At 42.3% G+C, this 25,806-nt stretch overlaps 1 protein-coding gene and 2 non-coding genes across 3 annotated transcripts; 2 read left to right on the plus strand and 1 right to left on the minus strand.

Moving 5' to 3' along the window:
• Positions 1-15,206: 15,206 nt before the first annotated feature.
• LOC100191874 (uncharacterized) lies at positions 15,207-24,449 on the minus strand. Its single transcript, NM_001137298.1, has 7 exons — positions 24,254-24,449; positions 23,977-24,144; positions 18,648-18,746; positions 17,981-18,037; positions 17,400-17,468; positions 16,604-16,672; positions 15,207-16,460 (listed from the first exon to the last, which is right to left on the minus strand). The coding sequence occupies exons 1-7, from the start codon at positions 24,422-24,424 to the stop codon at positions 15,636-15,638; spliced, it is 1,458 nt and encodes a 485-aa protein (NP_001130770.1). The 5' UTR covers positions 24,425-24,449; the 3' UTR covers positions 15,207-15,635.
• LOC111591222 (small nucleolar RNA R11/Z151) lies at positions 19,287-19,386 on the plus strand. Its single transcript, XR_004857461.1, has one exon. It is a non-coding gene; the product is annotated as a small nucleolar RNA R11/Z151 (small nucleolar RNA).
• Positions 19,460-19,559, plus strand: LOC111591223 (small nucleolar RNA Z152/R70/R12). Its single transcript, XR_004857462.1, has one exon. It is a non-coding gene; the product is annotated as a small nucleolar RNA Z152/R70/R12 (small nucleolar RNA).
• Positions 24,450-25,806: the final 1,357 nt, after the last annotated feature.

A 25,806-nucleotide genomic window follows, 5' to 3' on the forward strand; every position in this document is an offset into this window, starting at 1 on the left:
TGGTTTATTATTAATTTTGATCTATTATTACTCTGGTTTGGTATCTACTTATATTTAGTAACTACTAATAAAATTTTGACCAACTTTAAAAGCGATGCTCAGCTTTAACCATCCTCTTTGGTAAGCCTTACAATTCAGCTGAGCTACCACCTTTGGCGAGTTCATACACATTATTCCCCACAACTTGTTGAGCGATGAACGTATATGACCTCACCCTTGCTGTCTCACACCCCCCATATGTCAAGAACAGGTACCGTAGGATGAGGCGCATGGAGTATGTTGTGATGAGTTCGTGAGAGGTCTAGGTCGTCGTGTCCTAGTCAACTTTGGGTTGCTGGATCGTTGTCTCCATATGATGTAATTATTTATTTTGTACAGAACTCCTATTATATAGTAAAGATGTGACATTCATTTTTGTGCCATGAGTCATCATATGTGTGTGACTTGGTCCCAGCACACTTGGTGATTATGTTCGCGCCCGGGTCTTGGTGCCCCCAAAATCTGGGTGTGACAAAAGTGATATCAGAGGGATGTTGAATGTAGGACGAAACCTAGATAGAACTAGACAACCCTTACCTACTTACCTTTGCTACTCTAATTCTTTCTAAATTGTTCTTAATCTTTTCTCATTTATTGATGCTTTACTCTGATTACTCTTACTTTTCGCTTCTAAATACCAAGTGGATTTCACACTTTGAAATCCTGTACCTAAAATGACCTTTAGGAATAGGAGACCTAACCTTAGGGACAAAAACAAAAATTATTTTTATAGGTATCTATGTGCTTGAGTGTTTGTTCTTATGATAACTGCTTGATTCCATTCTTTGATTGAGTGTGATAGGTTGTGGAGTAATGCCCACGATTACATCTAAACATATATAACATATTTAGGAAGATAATTACTCAACATAGATTATATCTCATAAAAAACAGATCTATCTCATTTTTAATGGGTCCCTTTAATCTTGAATGATTCTATCTCATCCTTATAGGTTCATCTTGCCCTAATAAGCATATTTATCCCACTCTAGAGTAACAACCATGGTCTAATAAAAACTAATTGGATCTTATCTAGTCTAATCTAGTTGTACTAATCTAATCAAGATTCCATCTAATCTAATACGAGATATCTAACATGTTAATTAGATGCTAACAAAATAAATTAGATCCCACCCCTATGAATATGTTTTAAACCTAAAGTAGTGCCTTACACCAACTCATCCGTGAACAACAACCTAACCTACATCACAGGATGCCTAATCCATTTATCCCAAAAGAAAAGTAAAACTATGTTTCACCTACCCACCTCATGTAACCCCAGCCCTCTTAACCATATGTCACTAACTCCGATGATGAACACTAAACACCAAAACCTGGAAGAAACACCAAGACCGATGGTTCCTAAATCAGACTCAAGAAGAAGGAGATCAACATTGACAAGAAGGATGGATTTTTCTTCCACCTAGTCTTTCTTACCACACCTTGCCAAATAGGTGGCTAAACAGAAAAGGATACCCATGCTTTTCTAATCACCTACTAATTAGTATTAATAAAAAACTCTTAATTTTGAACCAATCAAAAATTAGAATCTTAATTACAAATCAGTCCTTGTATATCCCTTTTCTTACTAATCTCGAGGACGAGATTATTTTTAAGGGGTAGAATTTGTAACACCCAAAATACCTATTTTGGAATTTGAAAGAGGTTCTCCAAAAGATGTGAATTAAAATGTCTTTGATAAAGATCTTCATGAAAATACTTTCTTGAAACACATAAATGATAATATTGTGCGAACACAAGGTTGACTTGTCCCTTGTGGTTCGGGTTGATGATGAGTGATTGTCAATGGGTAGCACTCCGGGGTAGTCAGTAGACTGACCAGAGTGTGAGATTATGCTTGTGCAACCATGTCGGTCGACTTGTGGTGTGCAGGTGAGGAGCACAGGAACGGTGGTTGATGGCTGAGGTGAAGGTCATGCGGGCTTGTGCTGATGGACCGAAAGCGGTGAAGGGCGAGTGCTGGGTCTTGACTGATGGATCAGAGCAGCCAGGTGACCAACTGCGGTGACTGACACCTGGGACACACTTGTGCGAGGACGTGGTGGAGTGGACCGTGTTGCCGGCATGGTCGAGGACTGGTGGGGCACGCGTCTGATCGTGAAGGACGTGCACGAGGTGCGGTGCTCACGACAGGTTTGGTGGTTTGGATCTCAAAACCACCCAGTACTACGGATGGCGGTTTTTGCTGAGTTTGGGCCTCAAAACTCGGCGGTGGTGGTTCCAGAAGAAATCGGTGACGGCACGCGGCATGATCGCGGAGGGTGCATCAAGGTGAAGCAACTCCGTGTGAAGGACGTGGTCGTCGGATCGAAAACCTAGGAGTCGGTCCATTTCGTCCCCGGTGGAGTGGATAGGCTCTATGTAAATAGGGGTAGTTTAGGAAGTGAGAATAACCCTCTATAAATAGACGGGAGGGCTGGTTGGTTCAGCATCCCTTGGCTGCCATTTGTTTTGAGCACTCATTCTAGAGCTCCTAGTTTTCTCTCTAGGTAGACACCAGTTGAGCCGAGGTTTCCGCAGTGATTTTGTACTTCGACTTTGTTCTTGATTTTTAAGTTTAATCAGAGGAAGGGTCGCCGGTCCATCCCACAGGGCTCTTTGGCTTCAAATCTCAGTTTGTACCCTTGCTGAAATTTCTGAAGTTTTATAGTCTTGGTTTCTCCTTTTCCCGATCTTGTGTTGTTGGTGAAAAATTTTGATTCCTTTGAGAGGATTTGGTTTGGGGATTGTTTGGTGGTGAGCTGCACTCTTCGGACCACTGCATACACCTATTTGTTGCAGATTTTGGTCGCAATTTGAGAAAAACTCAGGTTGAACTCGTTTCTAGAAAACCCCAACAAAACCCCAAGTCGGATTAAGCTCAAAATTTAGGGAGATCTTGCAAAGGTATTTGCTCAAGTGTGTGTAAAATTTCATATTAATCGGAGTTCGTTTAGTTCAGTTTTGAAATCAAGAACATATTTTCGTACTGCTGAAAACAACGCTTGTTGACGATACTGTATTGGACCGTTTTGGACTTTTTGGTGTCCGATTTGCGATCTGTTTGTTTTGCTGGTCTCATGTGAGTATTAGAAACATTTTGTAATCATGAGATCAGTCTTTCGCTGATGTGTTTATGGTTTGTGCAGTTACTTCATCTTAATTGAAGTAAAGTGTTAATTTTTAGTGTTTGGAGACAAAAATCCGATTGGCTCCCATTCACACCCCCCTCTGGTCGCCTTACCGGTCCTACATATTGAATTGTTCGTGTATATATATATATATATATATATATATATATATATATATATATATATATATATATATATATATATATATATATATATGTTTGAATACTGAGATTGGATTTCTAATTAAAAATAATAATAATAAATATATCTATATACCTATATATAGATTATCTATATGCTTAAAGAGATAAAATAGATAAGTAAAATATAATGGTTGCCTTCATGCTAGGGGTTTTTGTTTGTGTGCATTCAACCTGGAAATTCAAACCCCAAATCAAATTGAATTAGGAACAAATTTGCAATTTGTGATTAGATTTGGAATAGAAATTCAAAAAGGAAAAGAAAAAAGGAGAATAAAACCCTGCTGGGCTGGAAACCTCCTTTTTGGCCCATTTTCCCTCCTTTGCGCGGCCCAACAGTGGACCCCTGTCGCCGACATGTGGACCCGGGTGGCACAGCCACTCCACCCCGTTTCACCGATTGGCGGGGCCCGCTGACCGGCCTCACCCCGCGTGCGTTGCCTGCTCCTGGTTGGCTAACATGTGGGGCCGTTTTGTCAACCGTCTCTCACCCACGCGCATGCCCGGATTTGCCACTGCTGTGTGGGGCCCTTCGCCAGTGCCTGCCCGCTAGGCGCGTCGCTCACCTTGGTCGCTGTCGCATGGGTCCGATGATAGGTGGGACCCACGTTACAGGGGCATCTCCCAGATAGGAACAGCACGGACCGAGCGGCGCGCAATTCGCGTGGGCCGTTGTAACCGCCACACTGTGGGCATCTAGCTTGGGGTCGGCTATGTATACGCCCTGCGCATTAGCCTCGGGGTCATCCCGCATATACGCCTGCGCACACGCCGGGGTAGCCAAGCATGCTACGAGAGTTTGGGAGAGGAACAGTGGGCTGCAGCCGCCATGGACCCTTATCGATGGTGTTCGCTTGTGCGTGAGGAAGCTGTCGCTCGTGTCACCGAGGGAAATACCGCCTCATTCTCGATGAACTATTCGTCGGAGTTCTCAGACCACCGCCAAACTGCCTCTCGCCATGATGTGGTCTCCACGACGTGATCTCCGGTAAGTATAGGGAACCTTTGTTTTGATTCGCTATCCGCTTTGCGTAGAACTTGCTATAGAAAGGTAGCATGCACTGGTACTCAGTTGTCGGAGCGCCTGCAGTCACGCCACCGCATCCTGCTCACTCGCCGTCACGCGGGCGCTGCCGGAGGTAGAAGACTGAGGTAGGAGAAAGAAGACTAGTCGTTAGATCTCCAAATAGACGCACTGGATTAGGTCAAAAATAACGTTTCGCCCGGGTTAATCCTAGCCATCGATCTTTGTGTTGGTGACCTAGATCAAAATGAAGAACACCCCTTCACCGGTTGTATTAGAATCGTTGGATCACGGGTAAGCGACCGGGATCGGATCTGGTCATCGTGAATTTTGGACCGTGGATCCTAGATCTGGCGGCCTCAGTTTAGTACCGGTTCGGTTAGGGATAGATCTAATCCACACCGTAGGTTGAGGATCCCATGGCCAGGGTGTGTTCATACCCCTTCGGCTCACAAATTTGCTAAAGAGCCCCGAGCAAAACAATAAAACAGCCCACAGTCCACGCGTAGTAGTAAAGTATTTTACTTAGGTCCCGAATTATTGTGAATTAGACCCTGAACTTTTCCAAGAAATCCTAGCCGCAGCTCAACAATTCGGTTAGGTATATAAAATAAATCTGGTAATCGGTTTTAATATAAAATAAACCTAAAAACTTGTTTATTGCATAACTTACTCACTTTTACTCTGAATTACTCCACTCAAGTTGTGTTAGCTTCGTATAAATATTTACTACACAGTGACAACATTAATTATACCATATCGCCTACTTTTATAGTTAGATATTTATTAACCTATGTCTACTAGATTAACTCTTCTAATCAAAGCTAAAATGTCCATAATTATAATTTGGTTAAAATATGATCACTAGACAAGTTATAATTAAGATTAAAGTTGAATTAATTATTTTTTCAGATTATCTTTATAAAATCAACACAAGACTTAGTTTTAATTACTTAATCACGTGGGTCTTCCGAAAATTATACCTCTTTAACCATAACTCTGATTTTAGTAGTTCTCAAACCCACGATCTCGTAGCAACAATTAGAGTATTATTATACAGTTTGTTCTTATGTTTGGTGTGATGTTAATTTTGCCTATATCATGTTTGTTTGAATTGCTACGAATAGCGGTGATGTCACGAGAATCTGAAGATCATCTTGGTACCTGGGAATCTCAAGTCTAAGGCAAGTTGCTCACTTGATTACTTTTATTTACCCAATAATGTTCTCTATAATCATTTTGGCATGCATAGGCTTAATTTTGATGGGACCCAATAGGTCACCCTAGTTTGGTCATCTTTACACCTTGTTCACCCTTGAACTTTTGGGTAGTCTTTGCTATTGCTATATATGGTTTTGGGATCAATATTACATTATGATCATGTTCCAATTATACTGTGGTTTTAATTATTGTTCATGACAAGGTTATTATGTTGATTGGAACATCGAGCTTAACTTGAGAAACACGTGCCACCACAAGGGTGGAATGGGACGCCCTTGGCTGACTAATTAGGAAAGCTAGTGGAGGACTATCTTACCCGAAAGGGGCAAGGGCAGTAGGGGAGTAGGCGTGTAGGGAGGTTCTCGGGTTGACTTTGCTGCGATGGCGGTCAGACGGGGGATTCCTGCATTGCTCTTACTAGAAACTGTAGCGGGTTTTCTGAAGCTAGTGAAACTTTGTAAAGGCCTCGTAGTGTTACCCTGCCTCGTCTCCTCGGTAGAGGTGAATGGGACTTCTAGACCCCTTGCTAACCGAGTGACATGACTTGTGGGTAAAGGGTACCACCTCTACAGAGTGTAAAACTGGTATACTAGCCGTGCTCGCGAGCAGCTCAGGACTCTCGCATGATTAGTTTATGGAATTAAATTCAATTTGTCATTTGCATCGCATTGTTATTTATTATTATTTTTGATATATTATTACTCTGGTTTGGTATCTACTTATACTTAGTAACTACTAATAAAATTTTGACCAACATTAAAAGCGATGCTCCACTTTAACCATCCTCTTTGGTAAGCCTTACACTTAACCTGAGCTCCCACATTTGGCGAGTTCATACACATTATTCCCCACAACTTGTTGAGCGATGAACGTATGTGAGCTCACCCTTGTTGTCTCACACCCCCCACAGGTCAAGAACAGGTACCGCAGGATGAGGCACATAGAGGATGTTGTGATGAGTTCGTGAGAGGTTTAGGTCGTCGTCTACCAGCCAACTTTGGGTTGCTAGATCGTTGTCTCCATATGATGTAATTATTTATTTTACACAGAACTCCTATTATATAGTAAAGATGTGACATTCGTTTATGTAGCATAAGTCATCATATGTGTGAGACTTGGTCCCACCACACTTGATGATTATGTTCGCGGCCGGGTCTTGGTGCCCCCGAAACCTGGGTGTGACAACGTTTCCTATAGCCTGGTAATCTCTATGTCCTTAGAGGCTCGAGAACAAGACAATTGTGAGGATGATCATACAATCCGTCGTCCTAGACGTCTCAACTCCCTAGAGTAGAGTCAAATGTACCCAACCTACATTTGTGAACCATAGCCTCGAACAATCACAAAAATATGGGCAGCAACATCAGAAACTGTCCAGATTTTAAAGATTATATTGTTTGACAAAATTAAACCTAGAATCAGTTCTCAGTAATTATAAGAAAGTTGTAGTATATTTTATAGGCTTTCCAGAAAGTTATGGATTACTATTTTTTGTGGTCTAAATCTTCAGTAATAGTTGTTTGAAGAAGGAGGACTGAATCTATGCAAATCTGGACAGATGCACCTTCCTTGTATTGTTTGCCTTTGTTAAGTATTGAACCAGCCCAAGATGTTTATAAATATTTTGTAGGCAATTTTATTAGCTTTCCAAAAAGTTTTGAATCACATGTCTTGGATGTTTAAATCTCTAGTTATGGTCAAAACAAGCACGTGTTGTGTTGCTGTCCAGAATCTGGAAATGCGTAGTTAATCACTTGAACTTGCTTTTGTTTGGCTAAGTAGGTTTAGCGAGTTCTTAATTGGCAAACACTTGTAGTTGTTATACTTAAGTTAGCATGTGTCCTTAATTGATATGGTTGCCATTTCCTGCGTTATGTGTGTATGCGAATTAAGTATAAGTCGTGTACCCATGCCTTAGGTGGTGTTAGATTCATGTGCCGATGGTGTATGCATAGCTAGGCCACTTACTTTGTCGATTCTGGTCCTTAATGTTGAAGAGGGAGAAATTAGAGGCCAAAGCAACTGGATCAATGACCACTTGAGTTTTAAAAATATTTTGAGCTTTAAAACATGTATTTTGATTCAAACCCCTCTTGATATCAAAGAGGAGACCTCTTATTGTGAAAACTGAAATTATACTTGTGAGAAAAGGGGAAATTAGTGTTTGATCAAAACAAGTTCCTTCAAACAGGTTTAATTTGCAAAACTCAAGTGTTTTTCACTTAGTAGTAAGAAAAGGTTGAAAATGGCTTTGTTTGCAAAATCAAAAGCAAGTGGTGGCTAAATGTTCCAAATATGCCAAATCATTTGAGAACTTCATTTAGTCGAGTTCGAACTTCAATTTGCAACTTTTGTCTCATACTGCTTTTAATTAGTCATATTCTAGTAGCTTTAGTTGTGTTGGCATACATTACCAAAAAAGAGGGAGATTGAAAGGGAAATGGGCTAGATAGCTATTTCTACATGTTTTGGTGATTTAATGTCCAACACACTATCATGGACTAACTTATGTGATAAGTGTATGATATCAATTTCATTGTTATGCAATTTGAAGGTTTCAAGTCTAAAAGAGTTTTAAAAAGGGTGACTAGAAATGCAGCTTTGAGTAAAATGGTAAATCTGTGAGGCTTGCACCCTTAGACATGTTGCATAGGCCTATTACAATGTTTCTAGCACTTGCATTTGATCTCTTACTTTTTTCGCAAAAAGTGCCTTTTGGACTTTGTTTGGGTGGTTTGTGTCAAAATAGGAACTCTAATGAAAATATGTGAAAGAGGTAGGTTTCATACACTTAATCAATTGGATTATGTACTAACTATGCTTTTCTAAGTCATAGGAAAGCTCACAAGAAAGGCCAAATCAAATGAAAGGAGTTAGGCTCAAAAGCACCTAATTTGGGCTGCTCCGGGCATCACCAAACTGGTCTGGTGATGCACTGGACCGAGTCTATGAAGTGCCCAGACTTGGGCTTTTGGCGGCCTGACGCACAGGACCGGGTTCGCGTGCGCCGGACCGCGTCTATGGCTAAACAATCGACTCTCATGATTTTTATTTATAAAATCTCTGGAGCGGTACTATGCGTGGTCCGGTGGTGCACCAGATCGCATGGTAACGACTAGCTCCAGGCGTCCAATAGCTACTTCATGGGGAGGCAACATGTGGTGGTCTGGTGGTACACGGACCTGGTCCGGTGCCCCCCACCCCAATTTGGAAGGATACAGTCAGGATCCTAGAGGCCACTCCCTGTTCCCGGTCCGGTGGCACACCTGACCAATCCGGTGCCCTCGAGAACAACAAATTTTTGCATGGAAGGAGCAATGGCTATGGAGGCTCTTTGGCTAAAAGGACCCCCTAGGCGACCTCCTTCACTCACCCAAGCACCCCCAAGAGCAATACTTCACTCCCATACTTTGCAACAACGTGTTTGTGACATTCTAGTGAGATCTAGGCATCGTTCTGAGTTGTTTGTCTTTCTATGAGAGCGGTGTGTGGCAATGTTCGTTCTTGTGTTGTATTGTTGCGTGTTTTCTCTTGTGTGTGTACTTTATCCCCTCTCTTTTGTTGTGCTTCGAGTTGTAACTCAGATTGTTGTGTACGACTGCAAGAGGCTCCAATTTATAGAGATTCCTTGCGAGGGGATTACTATTGATATAAGGAAGACCATGACACTCAAGTAGATCATTGGATCACTTGAGAGGGGTTGAGTGCAACTCTTGTCCATTAGGACACCACAACATGGAGAAGGCAAGCATTTGAGTCTTGACCGAACAACAGGAAAAATCACTATGTCACTTGTGCTTAATTTTTTGTGATTGTTCTTCCTCTCTGTATGTTCTATCTTTCAGTTGCAATATTGCTCTTAGTTTATTACATATCTTGAAAGAGGAATCAAGTGAAGAGAACTTCTCTCTTTTTCTCATTACAACTTGGTCCTATTTTGCACTAACTCTTAATTTGGACCAACTCCGTGTTTGATGTTGTGTTTTGCAGGCATCACCTATTCACTCCTCTCTAGGTGACTCCTAGTAATGAACTAGGTGAGTGCCCGTGCGTTGCTACGGTTTTTATATATATCATATAGATAGACCTCGTTTAAATGACACACTTATTCAAACACAATTATATTTTTTATTTTAATTTTTTAATATTTTTTACAATTTCAATTCTTTAATAACCAAACTGAATCTGCAGTACAGTGGCCGAGCAGTATATATTTGGCGAGGTGACACCAAAACAACAAGCAAGTAGATGCATCCCAAATGGTAAAACAATAAAATACAAATGGTAATTTAAAAGTTCAGCCACACAATATTATGTACATAACAGTAGTGAAAGTTAGGCACACCTAAATATGTAGTACAACTGAACATTGTGACGCTCCAACGACATGTAAATACATTTAGCAATTCAACATAATAGTGGAGAGTGAACACTGTTTCAATAATAATCAACCTAGTCACCGATTTAAGAGTGCACATATAACTTAAAACAGTGGATAAACATATATGGTGCATGAAGATATTATCTTAAAATACTCCTTTTGGTTCAATTGAATCTGTTTTTTGCTTCATGAGTTCCATCAACTGAAGGACCCTTTCAGGTTTACCACCCTTATTAAATGCTTCCATCAGGGATGAATAGACAATATAGCATCTGGTTGTGTGCCATTACATTCCATCTCTGAATAGGTCACATGGTCTCGTCCAGCTCCCTTATGAGTTATGATCATATGGAACACGAGATTAAATAATAATTTAAAACTACTGAAATATTTTATCATCCAAAGATTCTTACCATCATCATTATAGGCTTTAATCAATGTCGTAAATGTCAACACATCAGTGAAGCAACCAGATTCACTCAGAATTAAAAGTAGATGCTGCTTCAATTAGTTTGCACTGAATTAAAGCCATTGTTAGAATACTAATTCTTTACAGTGAGCCAGAGAGATAATCCAACAACATTTGCCTGTTTGACATATGAGAAATCACGAACCAGTAGACTTCCTTGGTCAAATGAATTTTTAGGTCCATCATGTCTTCAAAAAATTGCAGACACTCTACATTCCTTCCCCATTTACAAGATCCACTAAAGAGTATATTGTAAGTCACAATATCTAGTTTCACATTGTCTGCCCTCATTTCACATTGTCTGCCCTCATTGGGACATACCTTTCCCCATATATAAAAATGACAATCATTGGGACATACCAAAATTTTTATCAGAAGGTAAACAAAATATTAAAATAACAATAACTAACATGGTATCTCTACGTACCTCTACTGATCGAGGTCGAGTTTTTTTGTATGAAATAGTTGTATGGGTTTGTTCTTTTTTCTATAATGATACACAACTGTCTTTTCGATTCTAGGTACGTCTATCCAGTCATAGAAAAGCTCACCGAACAGATATTGAAATATATGGAGATTGCTAACATAATCGATAAATAAAACAAGTATAAAAATAAAAGATTTATATGCATCATATCAGCAATCACATGTTACGGGTAAAAGAGAGTAATTCTATGCAAATAAAATCCATGGATGCTGCTACAAAGGGGGGAACAAAATATCTACATAGTAACTTCATCCTCATTTGATCTGCTCTATTTCAGTGCATCTTGGGAACACAATCGGCACCATAGATGATTGAATTAGTGATAACCAGAGAGGGGGCAGGCTGGAGCATGGTGTACCGTGAGCTAACAGGGAAGTTGTTGATGGCACCATGTTGGCATGTTCATTTTAGAAACATGATTTTTTCCAGATTTTAACATTAGCCAGGAAAACTACTTAGTAAATAACAGGAAAATGGGAACAACCAAGAATGGAGATGGTGCTTTAATTACCGAAAAAACCGAATAATGAGGCGGTGCTCTTCCTTCATAGCTTCACGATAGGCTAAGTCCAATTTTTTGTTTCTATTTGTGGTTCTAGCCCAAACAGAAAAACCTGGTATTTGCGTACTCTGGAAAAAAAAGTCAGGCTTATTGTATAACTCAGGACCAACTCCTGTAGTAGGCTTGTCATCCTCCGATTGCATCTTAAGCTTAGTTGTAAGGAAGTCAAGCAGACCATTGCAGTTGCAAATAACTGCATTACCCCTTCCCTCATGTGCCCTTTCTCGATCAAGATAGAACTTCTACCATTAAGGCCAAAGCTAGTGAAGGATCCCCCATAATTATTGGCATGTGGGAACATTCCACCATGAGAGAAACCCTTTCCATAGAAGTTGGTTGTGGATCCCAAACCATAGAACGACTTTTGGTGAAGCAATGGTTGAAATTGGGGGAGAAACAGATAAATATCAGAAGAAAGATCTACAGGTAAATAAATTCAGTTATTTATGAAACTGTATATTCCTATCTTTTATTTCTTTAGAAGAAAAACAAGGGAACATAGTAGCAACACAAAGCCTATTATAGCCTTGATGCAATGCTGAACTAAATCGATGCTCTAAAAAACCAATGCAGTTGAACTGATGATGCTACTAAAAATTCGAGGAAGGAAACCAACTTCTCTGTAGAAGTTTATAGTTACCAATTGTTAACTTCAACCCATCAATAGAGTTTTATAGTTGGTGAGTTCTGCCCTCCATCTGTGAAAGCCTTGAGCTTACACCTTCCATGCATGCAAGAGGTTATCAAAGCACTTCTTCATGGTTCGATCAATATCTACAATAGTAACTGTAGGAATGTTACTCCTGTCTTCCTCATCTATCCAGCATAACAAAGATTGTAAGTATATAATAAAGGAGATGTTATTGATGTCATCGCTTTGAAGTTTTGAACCATCAATAATGAACAGTTAACCTGTTCAGCAGATGGAAAAGGGGCTCGTCATTCCACTCCTTGAGGCACTTGAGTTGTGGATCGATGTGCTTGCCCTAGTTGATGGCAACGAGCACCTTGTTAATCTCCTCGTCGGGAAAGCACATCTTCTCGCCGATGAGGTACACGACTCCGAGCTCCTCGTGCATGAAGTGGTAGAGTGGGTAGGAGCGATACTCGGTAATTCTGTTGGGTATCACTCTTGTGTCGTGTTCGATAGCCGCCCGTGTAGCCTCCACCGCGCAGTGCAGGTGCGACGGACACAGCGAGAGGAGGCCGAGATATCCACCGTCCCTCGCGCAGATGATGGTGGCGTCGGTCGCTCTCCCACGCACGTGTGGCGTTCCTTGCGGCACTAGTACGGAGGACTCCACGTAGTGCGGGTGCGGCGGACGCAACGGGAGGAGATCTGGAACCGGTAGCCATGGGTAGAGGTGCGGGAGAGGACACAGAGTGATGGGAAGGAGAAGAGAGAGGTGGGCATCAGCAGAAGCGCGATCGAGGGGCACAGAGAGCAGGGAGGTGGCAGCGGCTAGAAGCAGAGGTAGGGGTTAGGTTTTGACCCCACCCTTACTTCCGCCTGATCCGGGCCCAATAACGACCACAGAGTGAGGCAGATGCGACGGAGGGGGAGGAGTCGGGACAAGCTAGGGATTGGGACTCACCTTCGATGAAGATAGAGACCGAGGGCCAGCCAGCCTGCTCCTTCACCATGGGCCATGATCCGGACGACAAGCACGACGACTAAGGCGCAACAGGGGCACCTAGGCACACCATCACGATGTGGATGGCCTCCTCCGAGGGGGCGGGCGCAGCGTCAAGACGGACAGGGATGGTGGGCGCGGACGGTGGTTGTTGCCCGCGGGAGGGGAGGAGGGTTACGGTGTCGCCTGACGGGCATCACAGTGCGGCGTCGCTAGAATCGAGCCTTCGGGAGACGGGGTAGGGGCATGCACTGCTAAAATTGCGAGATTCGACAGCCAGGGCGGGGCACGATGAAGGTGTGCACACCCTCGTTAGACTCATATGGAATAGTAGAGATAGGAGCCTCTCACCAATGATCAATGGGCATAAAACCGGTATTTTTTTGTCAAACCCCACTATGAACGGTCGTAGAATACCGGTTCAAAACCCACTAAGAGCAATATTGCAACCGAGGGCTAACACCTATAGATTTTTCACGAAAATAGTCCAGCAAAAATTCAAGAATATGATTTATGGCAAGAAGACATGTGTTCGATATGGAATAGCAGCCTCTCGACGATGATCGATGGGCATATGACTGATATTTTTGGTCAAAATCGCTATGAATGACTGTTTCGGCATGACGACTAACACCTATGGATTTTTCAAGAAAAAATGTTCTCCACCAAAACTCTGAGATTGTAATTTATTGTAAAAACATATATGTGATAAATAATAAGAGCCTCTCGCCAACGATTGATAGGCATACAACTGGTATTTTTGCCGATATTGGCCATGGACGATCGATTTTTGGCCATTGGCCAATAGATCTTTTAGAAATAATGGTCTCCACCAAAATAACAAGAATGTGAGTTATAGCAAGGAAATGCATCAGGGGTAAGGAATATAAGCCTCTCGCAGATGATCCATGCGCATGCAGCCAACATTTTTGACTAAAACCCAGAATGAACAAATGGTTTTGTAAATATCAAGGCTAACATCTATGAATTTTTTCACTAATTAATGGTGTCCACCAAAAGTCCAATAATATAATTTATGGCAAGAAAACATGAGTGTGGTAAGAAATAAGACCTTCTCGTTGATGATAAATAGGTATATGATGGACAACTTTTTTTATCAAAATCCACTACGAACGGTGGTTTTCGACACTACTGAAAACTAATACCTATGAATTTTTTACGAAGATATAGTCTCCACTAAAAATCTAAGAATGTAATTTATTCAAAAATGTGATTTATGACAAGCAAACATATGTGGGATAAAGAATATTAGTGTCTTATTGATCATCAATAGATATACAATCGGTATTTTTTGTAAAAATTGGCTATGAACAATAGTTTTCGGCAATACTGAAGAGTAATATCTATAGATTTTTCATGAATAAATTATCTCCACTAAAACTCCAAAAATGTGATTTATGACAAAAAAATATCTGGGGTAAGGAATAAGAGTCTTTCGCCGATAATCAATGAGAATATGACCGATATTTTCGCCAAAAACAACCATGTATTGTTGTTTTTCACAGTACTGAAGACTACCACGTATGAATTTTTCACAAAGAAATAATCCTCACTAAAAACAAAATTGTGATTTATGGCAATAAAACATGTTAAAGAATAGAGGCATCTCACCGAAGATGGATATACTACCAACAATTTTTGATGAAAAATGTCATGTATGATACTTTTTTGGTAATGTTGATGGCTAAAGAGCCTATCGCCAAAGATCAATAGACATACGACCAACAATTTTGGCTAAAAAAAGCTAATAAATGGTATTTTTTGGTAATACTAAAGCCTAACAAATACATTTTAAAAAAAATGGTCTTCATCAAAACTATAAAAGTATAAGAATGTGGTTTATGACAAAGATAAGTACGTTAAAAAGAAATGAGCCTCTCACTAAAAATCGATATACATATTGCCAACATTGTTAGCTAAAACTCGCTATGAACGACCGTTTTTGGACTACTGACTACAGAATGCCAACTATGGATTCAGCGTAAACACTATGGCCAATGTAGTTTTTTTTTAAAAAAAAAACACATATATACAATTGGTTGCTTAAGCGCTTTTCTTGAAGCCTAAGCAAAGGATAATTATTTTAAAAAATATATCACTGGGTTCTGCTTGTTTGTACAGATGATTATCATGACAGTTGTCTACGCAAAATAATAGGGGTACTGTATTTCAAATCCAGATAATACTTCCAACTTGACAACGGCAGCAATTTACCCTGCCAACAAGAGCCCCTCAATAGAAAATATTTCTCAGAATGTTGCTATCACGGGATCCCTTTTCCATCATCAGAACAAGACATCTGTTGAGGCTAAACAAACGCCAAATCGTCCATGAATCCTTACAAAAAACACCGCCAAAAAAACTCATCCATGTATGCAGGTTTGTTGAACCTTTCAAGTAGGATTTGGTCCATCGTGCCAAAGTAAAAATATCAGAGTCCTCTTCTGTAGAGCCCTTTGTCCATCCTCATTTCCCAGAACTAAAAATCCCAAACCTTTTAGGCGAGTCGGTATTACCAGGATTACCATCCAACTTCCTCTGCTCAGATGATCCAGATTTCTGAGTACTACTGAAGATCCCAAAACTCTTGCTTGCTCGATTAGGATCACCGCCACCTGCTGGTTGCCTTTGGTTGTTATTTAGTGGAAAAGAACTTCTCCTTTCGTTCCTTGGATCTTGTTGTGATAATCCACCTTGGTTGAACCTCGGTAACGGCCGGTTATGCTGCTGTTCAAGAGGTCTCTGGTTCTCATAACGACCTCCATTTTCATTCCTTCTATCACCTTGAGGGGGTATTCCTTGGCTGCTGTCTCCTCTTATTGGCTGCCTCCGAGCGGCGTATCTGTTGGTTTCAACAGGACCCTGATCTTGCACTCGCTTTTCCATGCCAGGTTGCACATCTCGTGGTCCCCTCTGGCCAGGATTATTTCTGTTTCCCCCAGCCCCTGGGTTGGATTTTGGCCAATTGAACTCCCTTTTAAATTCTCTATCGTGCCCCTCCTTTTGGGCAGGGGAGTCTCTGGAGAGACGGGTGGCTGTTTCCTTAACACGATCTGAGATGGTACGATCATCAGGTTTCCCGAGACCATGTCCAACTGCCATGTCTTCGGTATTGCTGCCATCAATGGGTGACTCTGGGACAGCACTGCTGGTACCTTTTCCTGCATCTTCCATGGCCTGGCTAGCTTTCTTCCCACCTTTCTTTGTTGCAAACTTCACATGCCTGACAATAACATACGCATGCTTCGAGTCCAGGTGTGGTCCACTTTCGACAATGCACACATCTTGTATCTGTTCAATTGATGGGAATTACTGAAAGAAATGTGCTTTCACAGGCAGCAGCCTTGAACATGTTGCCGTGACCTTAACTAATATCAAATGGAACAAATGGCATTTGGGAGCAACAGGGAGACAATAAGGTGTAGAGTACTCACAAGTCCTAACAACCGAGAGAGTGGTGTTCCTAAATCTTCTCCTTCATTACCTGAGGGCATGGCCATGCACTGCCAAACAGAAAGGACATTTTGATTTTCAGAGTTTAATTTCAAAATCGAGGATAAATATATGAATATGATTACAAACGCAAATTGCAGATATACTGAAAAAGAACAGCTGAGGATTCAGTTGGCCAAATCGACAACACCCAGTTCATCTGGGAAATGGATATAGGCATGGTCATTCAGAGGCCATCGTAAAAATGATGCCCACATCAAGTATATAAGGCCACCAATTGTACTCCACTGAGTAAGAAAGAGTCAGTGTGGCCCTAATCCTACTCTGGTCATAATGTATGGATTCTGCATTACATCAGGAATACCAAATCCCACCCTCACCCACACTAAATGGATAAAAAAAAAAGCAAACAACCCAAGCTATACAAAAGAACGGACATAAAACCTGAGGCTGAACCAAGCAAGACATAACAGATTATGCTAATACTTTATAACATCCACATAATTCCTTTTTTATTATCACTATGTACTATTTAGTTACCTTGTTTTTGTGTACGTAAATTTGTTTGGGATTGTCCAGCAAACATAACGAGACAATTGTTAACAACCAAAACCCAAAGTTTTTCCTTTGGTGTTGTTGGAAATGAGGTGTATTAGAGATTCAAAAGAACCCAAAGGTCTTCCTTCAATAGAAGGTTTATTTGTCTGATACCAAAACAACAGAAATTCATTGGGTTGTCAATGGGTATTTGCAGAATTAAAAAGAAGACAAACTCACCTTCACCCTGTAACCCCGCTCCATTAATCTGGTAATCCCATCTGCCTTCACCATCAAATCTTTTAGTTCCTGCACAGAAAAGCTAATGCATGTCAATAAAGATTCATGTCACAGGGTCTTCATAATGATCCCAATGCACATAATGGGTGAAGTTTTCAAATTTCAGAAAAGTGGGACAAATTAAATCAGGCGTTAGGTATATATATTAGATCCAAAAAACAGAATATAAACTTTCCTGCAAATTATTTCCCTCTCTATTTTATGGAATGATATGCAGCTCTCATGTGTGTTCAAGAGAGAGAAAAAAGTGGGACAAATTAATTCCCTCTCTTTTATGGAATGATTTGTGGCTCTCATGAGTGTTCGAGAAAAGTGGGACAAATTAATTTCCTCTCTTTTTATGGAATGATACGCAGCTCTCCTGCATCTTCGACAAGAAAAAAAAAAGCAGTCCAAACAAGCCAATACTCCAGTTAGGAGGTGCAAATAAAGTCTGCATGTGACTAAAACCTGATAAACTATTATTGCCAACGAGATAGGTTGCAACTTGCAACCACCTAAATAATAGAAAAAATACTCACAGTCTTCCCCTTAAATCGCACTTCTTTGTTCTCCCCACCACGTAAGACAATAGCAGACTGCAAAAATCAGGCAGAGATCCAAAGTTTAAAAACAAGCAGAACAGGTCTACAATATATGTTGTGAGCCATGCAAAAGTACATACACCTATGGTAGGAGATAATATAGTTAACACTCTTTTGCATAGATCCGAGCTTAAATGCTTACTACTACTTAGAAGGCTCAAATGCTGCAGAAGTTAGAGATGGCAGACCTAAAAGAGTGCCAAAAAATTCTGGTTGTTTTCAGTCAACCAGAAAGGTACCTCACTAGTGATTACACACCTTATAGAACTTGTCAATATCTAATTGACATAGACAAGTATGTGAACAGTGATCCATCTAAACGGATGCCAAGGCTTTCATGAAAATTCTGAACCTACCTGTCATTTGTAAAGACTATTGTTACACCGGTGCAACCTACATGAGTCAAGCTCCCTGTAGGAGTCAAACCGATGCAATGAACTGTTTTGTTTATCATAAAACTAGCTAGAAGAAAGATATGACAATATAACTGTATTTGTTGCATAACTTGGATGCCTATACAATTGAAAGTGCACTTATACTGATGCGATTCTAATTCCTATGGTTGAAAAAAGAAAGACAAAGTTCACTGTACAAGTTTAAATACCTTGGTTTTCAAGCGTTCTTTCTCCTTGGTTTCTTTCTTATACTTCTCTCTGTGAAAATCCATGATTTTGCATACAGGTGGGTCTGATTTCCTATCGACCTGGACAAGATAACAATGAGCATGAAGTTAATTTATCTATTACTACTTATTAAGAAGCTAACAAGTGCGTCCACACCTTGCCCCCGCCCCCGCCGTACCCCCGCCTCTGTTCTCTCCCACACCCGCACATGGAACCTGCCCCCGCCACAGATCTTGTCCACAACCGCGCAGGCATGCGCATGGACCCAGCCCCCGCCGCCGTGCCCGCGGACCGCGGATGCACCCAGTCCCCGTCGTGCCCCTGCCCCCGCCCACGGATCTCGCCCACAACCGCGCACGCACGCGCATGAACCCAGCCCCCGCCGTCGTGCCTGCGGATATCGCCTCCCTCAACCGCGCATGGATCCAGCCACCGATGCACGCCCGCGGTGCCCACGGCTACCCTAAACCGCCGCCGCCGCTGCCGATTGCTCGAGCTCGCTTCTTTACGGCGGTTCTGCATCTGCGTGCTGATATCTTCTTGTCCTGTTCTCTCGTTCTGTGCTTCTGTGTTTTTTTCCTATTTTTCTCTCAACTGTACGAGGGATTGGTTCGTAGCTCGGGTTGATGATGATTTGGATCTGAAAGGATCTTAGCGGATTTCGGTGAGGCGGATTCGTCCGCCGCTGATCGCCTTATGTTGTTACACACACTGAAGCCCTTTCGACGCGTCTCTCAGATTGGTTCTTTTCCCCTTTCGTCTCTTTGTCTAATTTCTCACTGGATGTTGCTGCAATGCGATGATGATTCATAACATGGTTTTGGCAGTGGTTACCCCTTGTGGTCACCGTGAGCCGTCAAACCTGATAACGACTTCTCTTTCCACTGAGCATTGCGAATAAAATGCAGCGTATTATCATCGGGCAATTGAATTCATCATCAAATACATACTGGTTCTAGCAAAAAAAAACAGATAATTTCACGTGAGTCTGAAGTTTCTGAAAACTCAATGCAGCTTTCATGGAAGTGACTTTATGGCACCTGCCAATTACCAGTCGCCCCATTTTTTTAGGAACGAACGCACCTTTCCTCAACACGGCCCGAATCGCACAGCCAAGGCCAAACAAATTATTGGATAAAACCCGCATGCAGTATCGTCTGACAGCAGGGAGGTAATTTTAATTTCAGATTTCAGATTAGAAGTTACAACTTGACAGCATATTTCTACACGTTGAGCTCCATCTCCAACTCCAGCTCTCTCCACTTTTTGTGCTGCAGCAGCTTCAGCGCCACCCGTTGCTTCACCTTGCCGCCTGAAACCACAACAGCGCCGTCCCTGACCAGAGCGTTATCCACCGGCCGATCTGAATGTAGCCTGCCTAGCAGTTCCGAGTTTCTGCGGCAGGGTTGATCATTGTTTGATCAAGTCGTCCTTGGCCATTATCAGATTCGGGCAGCATTGCGAGTTCCATGTTGGCTACCTTCATGTTTGTGTTGATGCCTTTGTAGCAAGTCGCTACCTGGTCGCATTTCCATGAAATAACGATGAGGGAATTGTTTGTTCTAGGTTTGGTAATGTATTTTCCAGGTTCTGAAAAATGATTCATGAGTTCATAGCCTTAATAACATTTACTACTCAATGTTATACTAAAAGAATGTATTGACATTGTGCTCAACCACAATATGCAAAGTAGATCCTTCGTGCCCCTTTGTTGGTTAGTGAGCAATATCGCCTCCAGACATAATCAGGGATCATGTTAAATGCATCAACATTATGTCTTACCTCAATAATTCCAAAAGGGATAACTCTTACTCCATACCGTTATTTCTCAACAAAGGGGGCATATGTTCAAATATTAGGCTCAAGCATGGCTCATTTTTTAATATCAAACGATTTTGGGCGCAATGATTTTGGCCCTTTTGATAGGCTACCAAGCACTGGTAATTTTTACTACTAAATTATGCAATACTTGTGAACTAAATTATTGAAATGTCATTGAGACATCAAATACCGCCGCGACATTCTCTTGTATTCTGGAAGTTCACAGGCTTAGATACATAGGAATCCATGCCTGCACCAAGACATTTATCGGCACTCTCTTGCTAGCAGTTACCAGCAGATCTTTGCACATTCAAATTTGAAGGCTTGATGAAGGTTAAAATAAACACCAGAAGGTCGAACATGTTCCTTGCCTCCCCACGTTTAGGGTCGGAGGGAGCTTTGGATTAGTCTGAGCATTTCTACAGATTGCTTGATGACGTTTGATTCACTGGATCATGAGTTTTTGTTCCTACTAATATTGTTTAAACTGTATATTGTGGTGACTCTCCTCTAGAAGTAGTTGTTGAAGACTGATGACATCTTGTAATATTTTCATTTCTGCTAATATGTTGCGGGGTTGTGATTTTTTAGATTGGCTATGATTAATAAGACATGGAGCCACTTTACCCAAGCAGGTCACCAAGAACGGTCCGACCCTGCCGAGTGGAAGAAGCTGCAGGGAGTGGACATGGAGGTGCATCGGGTAGACATGTATGCAAGGAAAATTGATGGTTGGAAGGGTGTTTTGATGGAAACTGAAGTTGCCACTGCCACTAACTCTTGCATGAGCCAAAGGATATAGATTCAGTCGGTCAGACATGCACTTATGTGCTACAAACTCTCATGGTTGGTTGGAGCAAAGCTACTAGCTTGGTGAGGTTACTAGCCTGGTTGATCTGACAAGCTTGGACGATGGGTTTGCACTAATGGTGGCATTGGGTAATTTTCATACATGTATGTATATTGGTATTCTAGAATCTAAATAACATGACAAAGCACTAATAATCTTACCCAGTCCATTAACCTACGAACTGAACTGATTACAAAAAGAAGAGAAAATTTCAATGAGGAAGATGCTCCAGACTCTTACCGTCCATGAAAGACGACAAGCTGTTCGCTTGTCTTTAATCCGAAACGACTTTTCTACTATTTATATAGTGTTTTGTCTCTATAGATTATAACTACAGCAGTCTGACTTTAATATGAAGTGAACAGTCCACGAACGCTCCACTTCCCTAGCCCCGCCTCTGCGCAAACCGTTGTGGATAAAGATGATAGCCCTCCGCGCGTCTCATCCACCGTCACCCTTTCGCCCTACTGCCTCTTTTCCCTCCCCTCATGCCTTCACTTTCAATGCATCACACCAAATTTTAGTGTGGCTAGATTAGAGTTAAATTATAGTTCATGATATCATGATACTAAACTGAGAGTTAAATTGTAGGTCATGTCATCATGATACCACAGCTTCACCCCTCATGTCCAGCGCCCGCGTAGCGCGCGCAAAAAATAGTGCAAAGCGAGCACTTGAACCCACGCCACTTGCTATAGAAATTTGGGGCTAACCACGAGACCACACCTACCTTAGTGTTTAGAAATAAACAATAATTATATTTGTAGTCTAGGCGCCGATCCACCCGCTCCTTCGCCTCGTGGCAACGCACGGGCATATACCTAGTAAGTATAATAAGAAGACACTAGCAAGCTTGTTTCGCTTCTAGATTGACAATGACAGGACATTCATTTGGAGAAATACAAGGAAAGCGGTCTTCCTAGAATGCATTTCATCCGATATCTGTCAATATCCCACATCGCATCCAAAAGCACATGGCAGACCCACTGCCGGAGGCTCCCACATGAGCGGGATCTGGGGAAGAGATAAACTGAGGCAAGTCTTTCCCCATGCAAATGCGGAGAGCCTACCACGAAGCCGTGATCTGGTGAGTGGTGACTCATTGAGACAGCTCCTGCCAGTCACTACTACACCAAGCACCCAAAAGCACAAGGGTAGTTCCAACATGGATTTGGTCTGGAGCATTGTTTTCAGATCATCCGACTAATCACGATTAGTCAGGCTGATCGTTTCTCTGTGCTCGATTAGGGCATTTGACTCGATTAGTGTTACTGATTGTCCATATCGTCCGATTAGGTGACGATATGGAATGATTAATCGCCTACGAGCCGATCAGTTGCGATTAATAGAGGTAGTCCAACAGTCTAGACTGGCCCCAACAGTCCAGTTTGTGCTCGGGTAGTCCAACAGTCTGTTTGACTGACTGCCCATGATTAATAGAGCTAGCCCCCTAGCTCTACCTATCTTTTCATTTTCCCTGACGGCTGGGAGAAAATCAAAAAACACCCTTCTCTCTTCCCAGCTCCCTTCCCTCTCCTTTCACCCTTCTCTCTCCCTCCAAGGCTCCAACACGGCAACACCTTTCTCTCTACATCGCCTGGGAGAAAAGAGAACATAGGGACTGGAGATGAGCTCCTCATCTGAAGCCTTCTTGGTCATGGTCTACTGATCTAGTAAGTTGTAGACTTGCGGTTTCATATAAACTTGTTGATGCTGTGCTATTATGAACTATTCAAGTATTGAATAAACTTGTTGCTGCTGTACTGATCTAGTAAGCTGGATGTACTGCTGTTTTGGACTATTCAAGTATTGAATATTGGACTATTTATACTACTGCAAGTCTCTATAGTATATACTATATATAGTGTTATATATATGACTATCCTGGAATACACAGGACGGCCAGGGGGGCGATTAGGGTCGATCAGGGGCGACTAATCGCCTTGATCGACGCCTAATCGCCCAGTGGGATCGATCATGCGATCAGGCGATCTGAAAATTATGGTCTGGAGAAGGGATAAATTGAGGCGAGCCTTCCCCCGCAAATGTGGAGAGGCTCACAAGAAAAGAAAACCTACATGAAGGCTTGTTAGATAAGTATGTGCATATCTCCTGTATGGTATATATATCTTCTTTATGGTATGCATCACCACAGCTATCAGCAAGTTAGTACTCTTCTAAAGTTGTGTATAGAAAATAGAGATATTCTTGTTAGTTCCTTGACTTGTACTTTAAGCTGCTAATTGTTTTCTGTAATCTGGCACATGGTTGTTGTCGGGTCGCTACTGTATAATATGGACCTGTGACGAGCCTAGTTTGTCATCCACATTTACATAATTTTACAAGACTATCACACCAAAAGGCATGTGTGTAATGTGTTCTACTTTTACAAGCAAACTTTTTATTTCTTGTGTGATATACATCAGCACTACATGCTTATTATGTGAAGTGGGTACGTATAAGTAACACGATGTCTGTAATGTCACAGTATCTAATATTTGGTACTACTATAAGCAACATCAATTGGCTGCAACTGCAGGGATCAAATTACTCAAACAGTGTCATAACGATATGTAACCTATGGTTAGGGAAAAGAAAAATGAATCCAAGATAAGCATATGGAATGGAAGACAGTGTACCTCAACCAAGTCCATGTCCATCCTGATCGCAAGCTGCAAGGCTTCATGCCGGGGGAGAATGTTGTGGCCTTCATCCATGACGAGCCTGACGAAGGGAGCGGCGATGGCGTTGTTCATGCGCGGGCCCGCGCTGGCATCGTCCTCCTCCTTGCCTCGCTTCCTATTGGTCTTCAAAACCGAAACGGGACGGAACGGGTCACCACAAAGCCCACGGTCACGAGGCAGCGCGGCAGGGAAGGCGGGGTGAACGGAGGCAGCAGCGAAGAGGGGTGCCTACCTGAGTACCAGGCGGAGCAGCGAAGTGCCGGAAAGGCGGGGCCAGCGGGGAGCGTATGGGAGTGGGAGCGGGGGCGGCGAGGGCCAGTGGGGGAGGAGGATGGGGACGGTGGCGGCGGAGGTAGGCGGCGGCGCGGAGCGCGAGGGATCCGGCGTTGCGCCGGAGAGCCATCCTTTTTTTTCCTTGCCTTGTGTCGCCGGGCCCGGAGGGTTGCGGGACGCTATGGGGGCCCGGAGGACCTTGCTCTGCTTTGTCCTCGTGGGGATGGGATGGGCTTGGCTGGGCTGGGCTAGACGGGCCTTCCCCCTCATGATCTCTGCCAGGTGGGCTTTGGCCCATATGCCCGCTGTTCGGTCGAGTAGGTTGTGTCCATGTCCGGATATTTTGTATTTTAGTTTTTTTTAAAAAATCGCGTTTAGATTTCTGGACGAATTAATATTGTTTTTGGACCTTTTGCTCGTCGCCACAGCCCGTGGCGTTGAGGTATCACGTCTCAGCGTCATAGTCTGTGGCACCGAGGTACGTGTCGCGCTGGCGGATAATGCTAACGCAACACCATCGTGGTCCCCTAGCTCGGCATCATAAAACTTGGCGCGAGGCTAGGATTTAGGCTCGGACTGAGCTCCTCCTTCCCATTCTCTCCCTCACCTTCGCTCACTCACTGCTACCGCCCAATCTTTGTGCTTCACCACCGCAGGCCTCGCCCCGATCCCCGCTCCGACGCCAGCCTCGAGCGTCGTGATGAGCCGCCGCCCCGAGCACCCGCGTCGTCGCCCTCGAGCGCCGCGCTGCCACGAGCCTCCACGCGACCGTCACGTGCGACGTCATCGGTCCGGAAGCACGCCATCGCCTCGCCAACGTCGCCTTGCCTTGTTGTCGCACCTTCGTCTCCTTGAGGTCAATGTCGCACGCCTAGGTTTAGTTTAGGTTAGTACAAACTTTACTCTAGGTTTAGTTAAGTATAAATGTTAGTTTAGTTACAAATTTTACTCTAGGTTAGTTTAGTATATATTTTAGTTTACTTTAGTTATTAAGTTTAGTATATTTAGTTTAGTTTTGTGTAGTTATTTAGTTTGTTTAGTATATATTTTAGTTTGGTTTACTTTCATACAAACTTGCTAGTTAGTTTTTGTACTTGTTTGTGGACTTAGTTAGTTTAGTTTTGATTAGTTTAGTATAGTTAGTTTATTTTTGTTTAATATGTTTAGTTTAGTTTTGTTTACTTTAGTACAAAGTTGCTAGTTAGTTTGTGTACTTAGTTACATACCACTAGTTAGATAAGTGAATGTGTATGTCACCCATCGTGTTGTTCGTTTCTCTTCAGGTTTTAGAAACCTCACCATATAGGGGAGGTGCTGCCGAAATTTTTATTGAAAGTAATATGTTTTTTTGTAGATACGAAGCCATCCGACTCCACCTCCGCCACTGGTAGTGTCACACCCGTTTCTAAGGGGCAGAGCCGGGTGCATAGCATATGTGTGCCAGGATCTATTTCCACACATATGTTGATGCCACAAGTGTAATATATCAAAAGAACAATGCATAAAAGCGTA

Source organism: Zea mays, chromosome 3 (assembly GCF_902167145.1).
Source record: "Zea mays cultivar B73 chromosome 3, Zm-B73-REFERENCE-NAM-5.0, whole genome shotgun sequence".
NCBI classification, from domain to species: Eukaryota; Viridiplantae; Streptophyta; class Magnoliopsida; order Poales; family Poaceae; genus Zea; species Zea mays.

Coding starts and splice junctions, on each gene's coding strand:
- LOC100191874 (NM_001137298.1), bottom strand. CDS start 24,424: ATGGCTCTCCGGCGCAACGCCGGATCCCTCGCGCTCCGCGCCGCCGCC. Junction 16,673..17,399: donor AGCGGGGTTACAGGGTGAAG/GTGAGTTTGTCT, acceptor TCTGTTTGGCAG/TGCATGGCCATGCCCTCAGG. Junction 16,461..16,603: donor TCTCTCGGTTGTTAGGACTT/GTGAGTACTCTA, acceptor TCAATTGAACAG/ATACAAGATGTGTGCATTGT.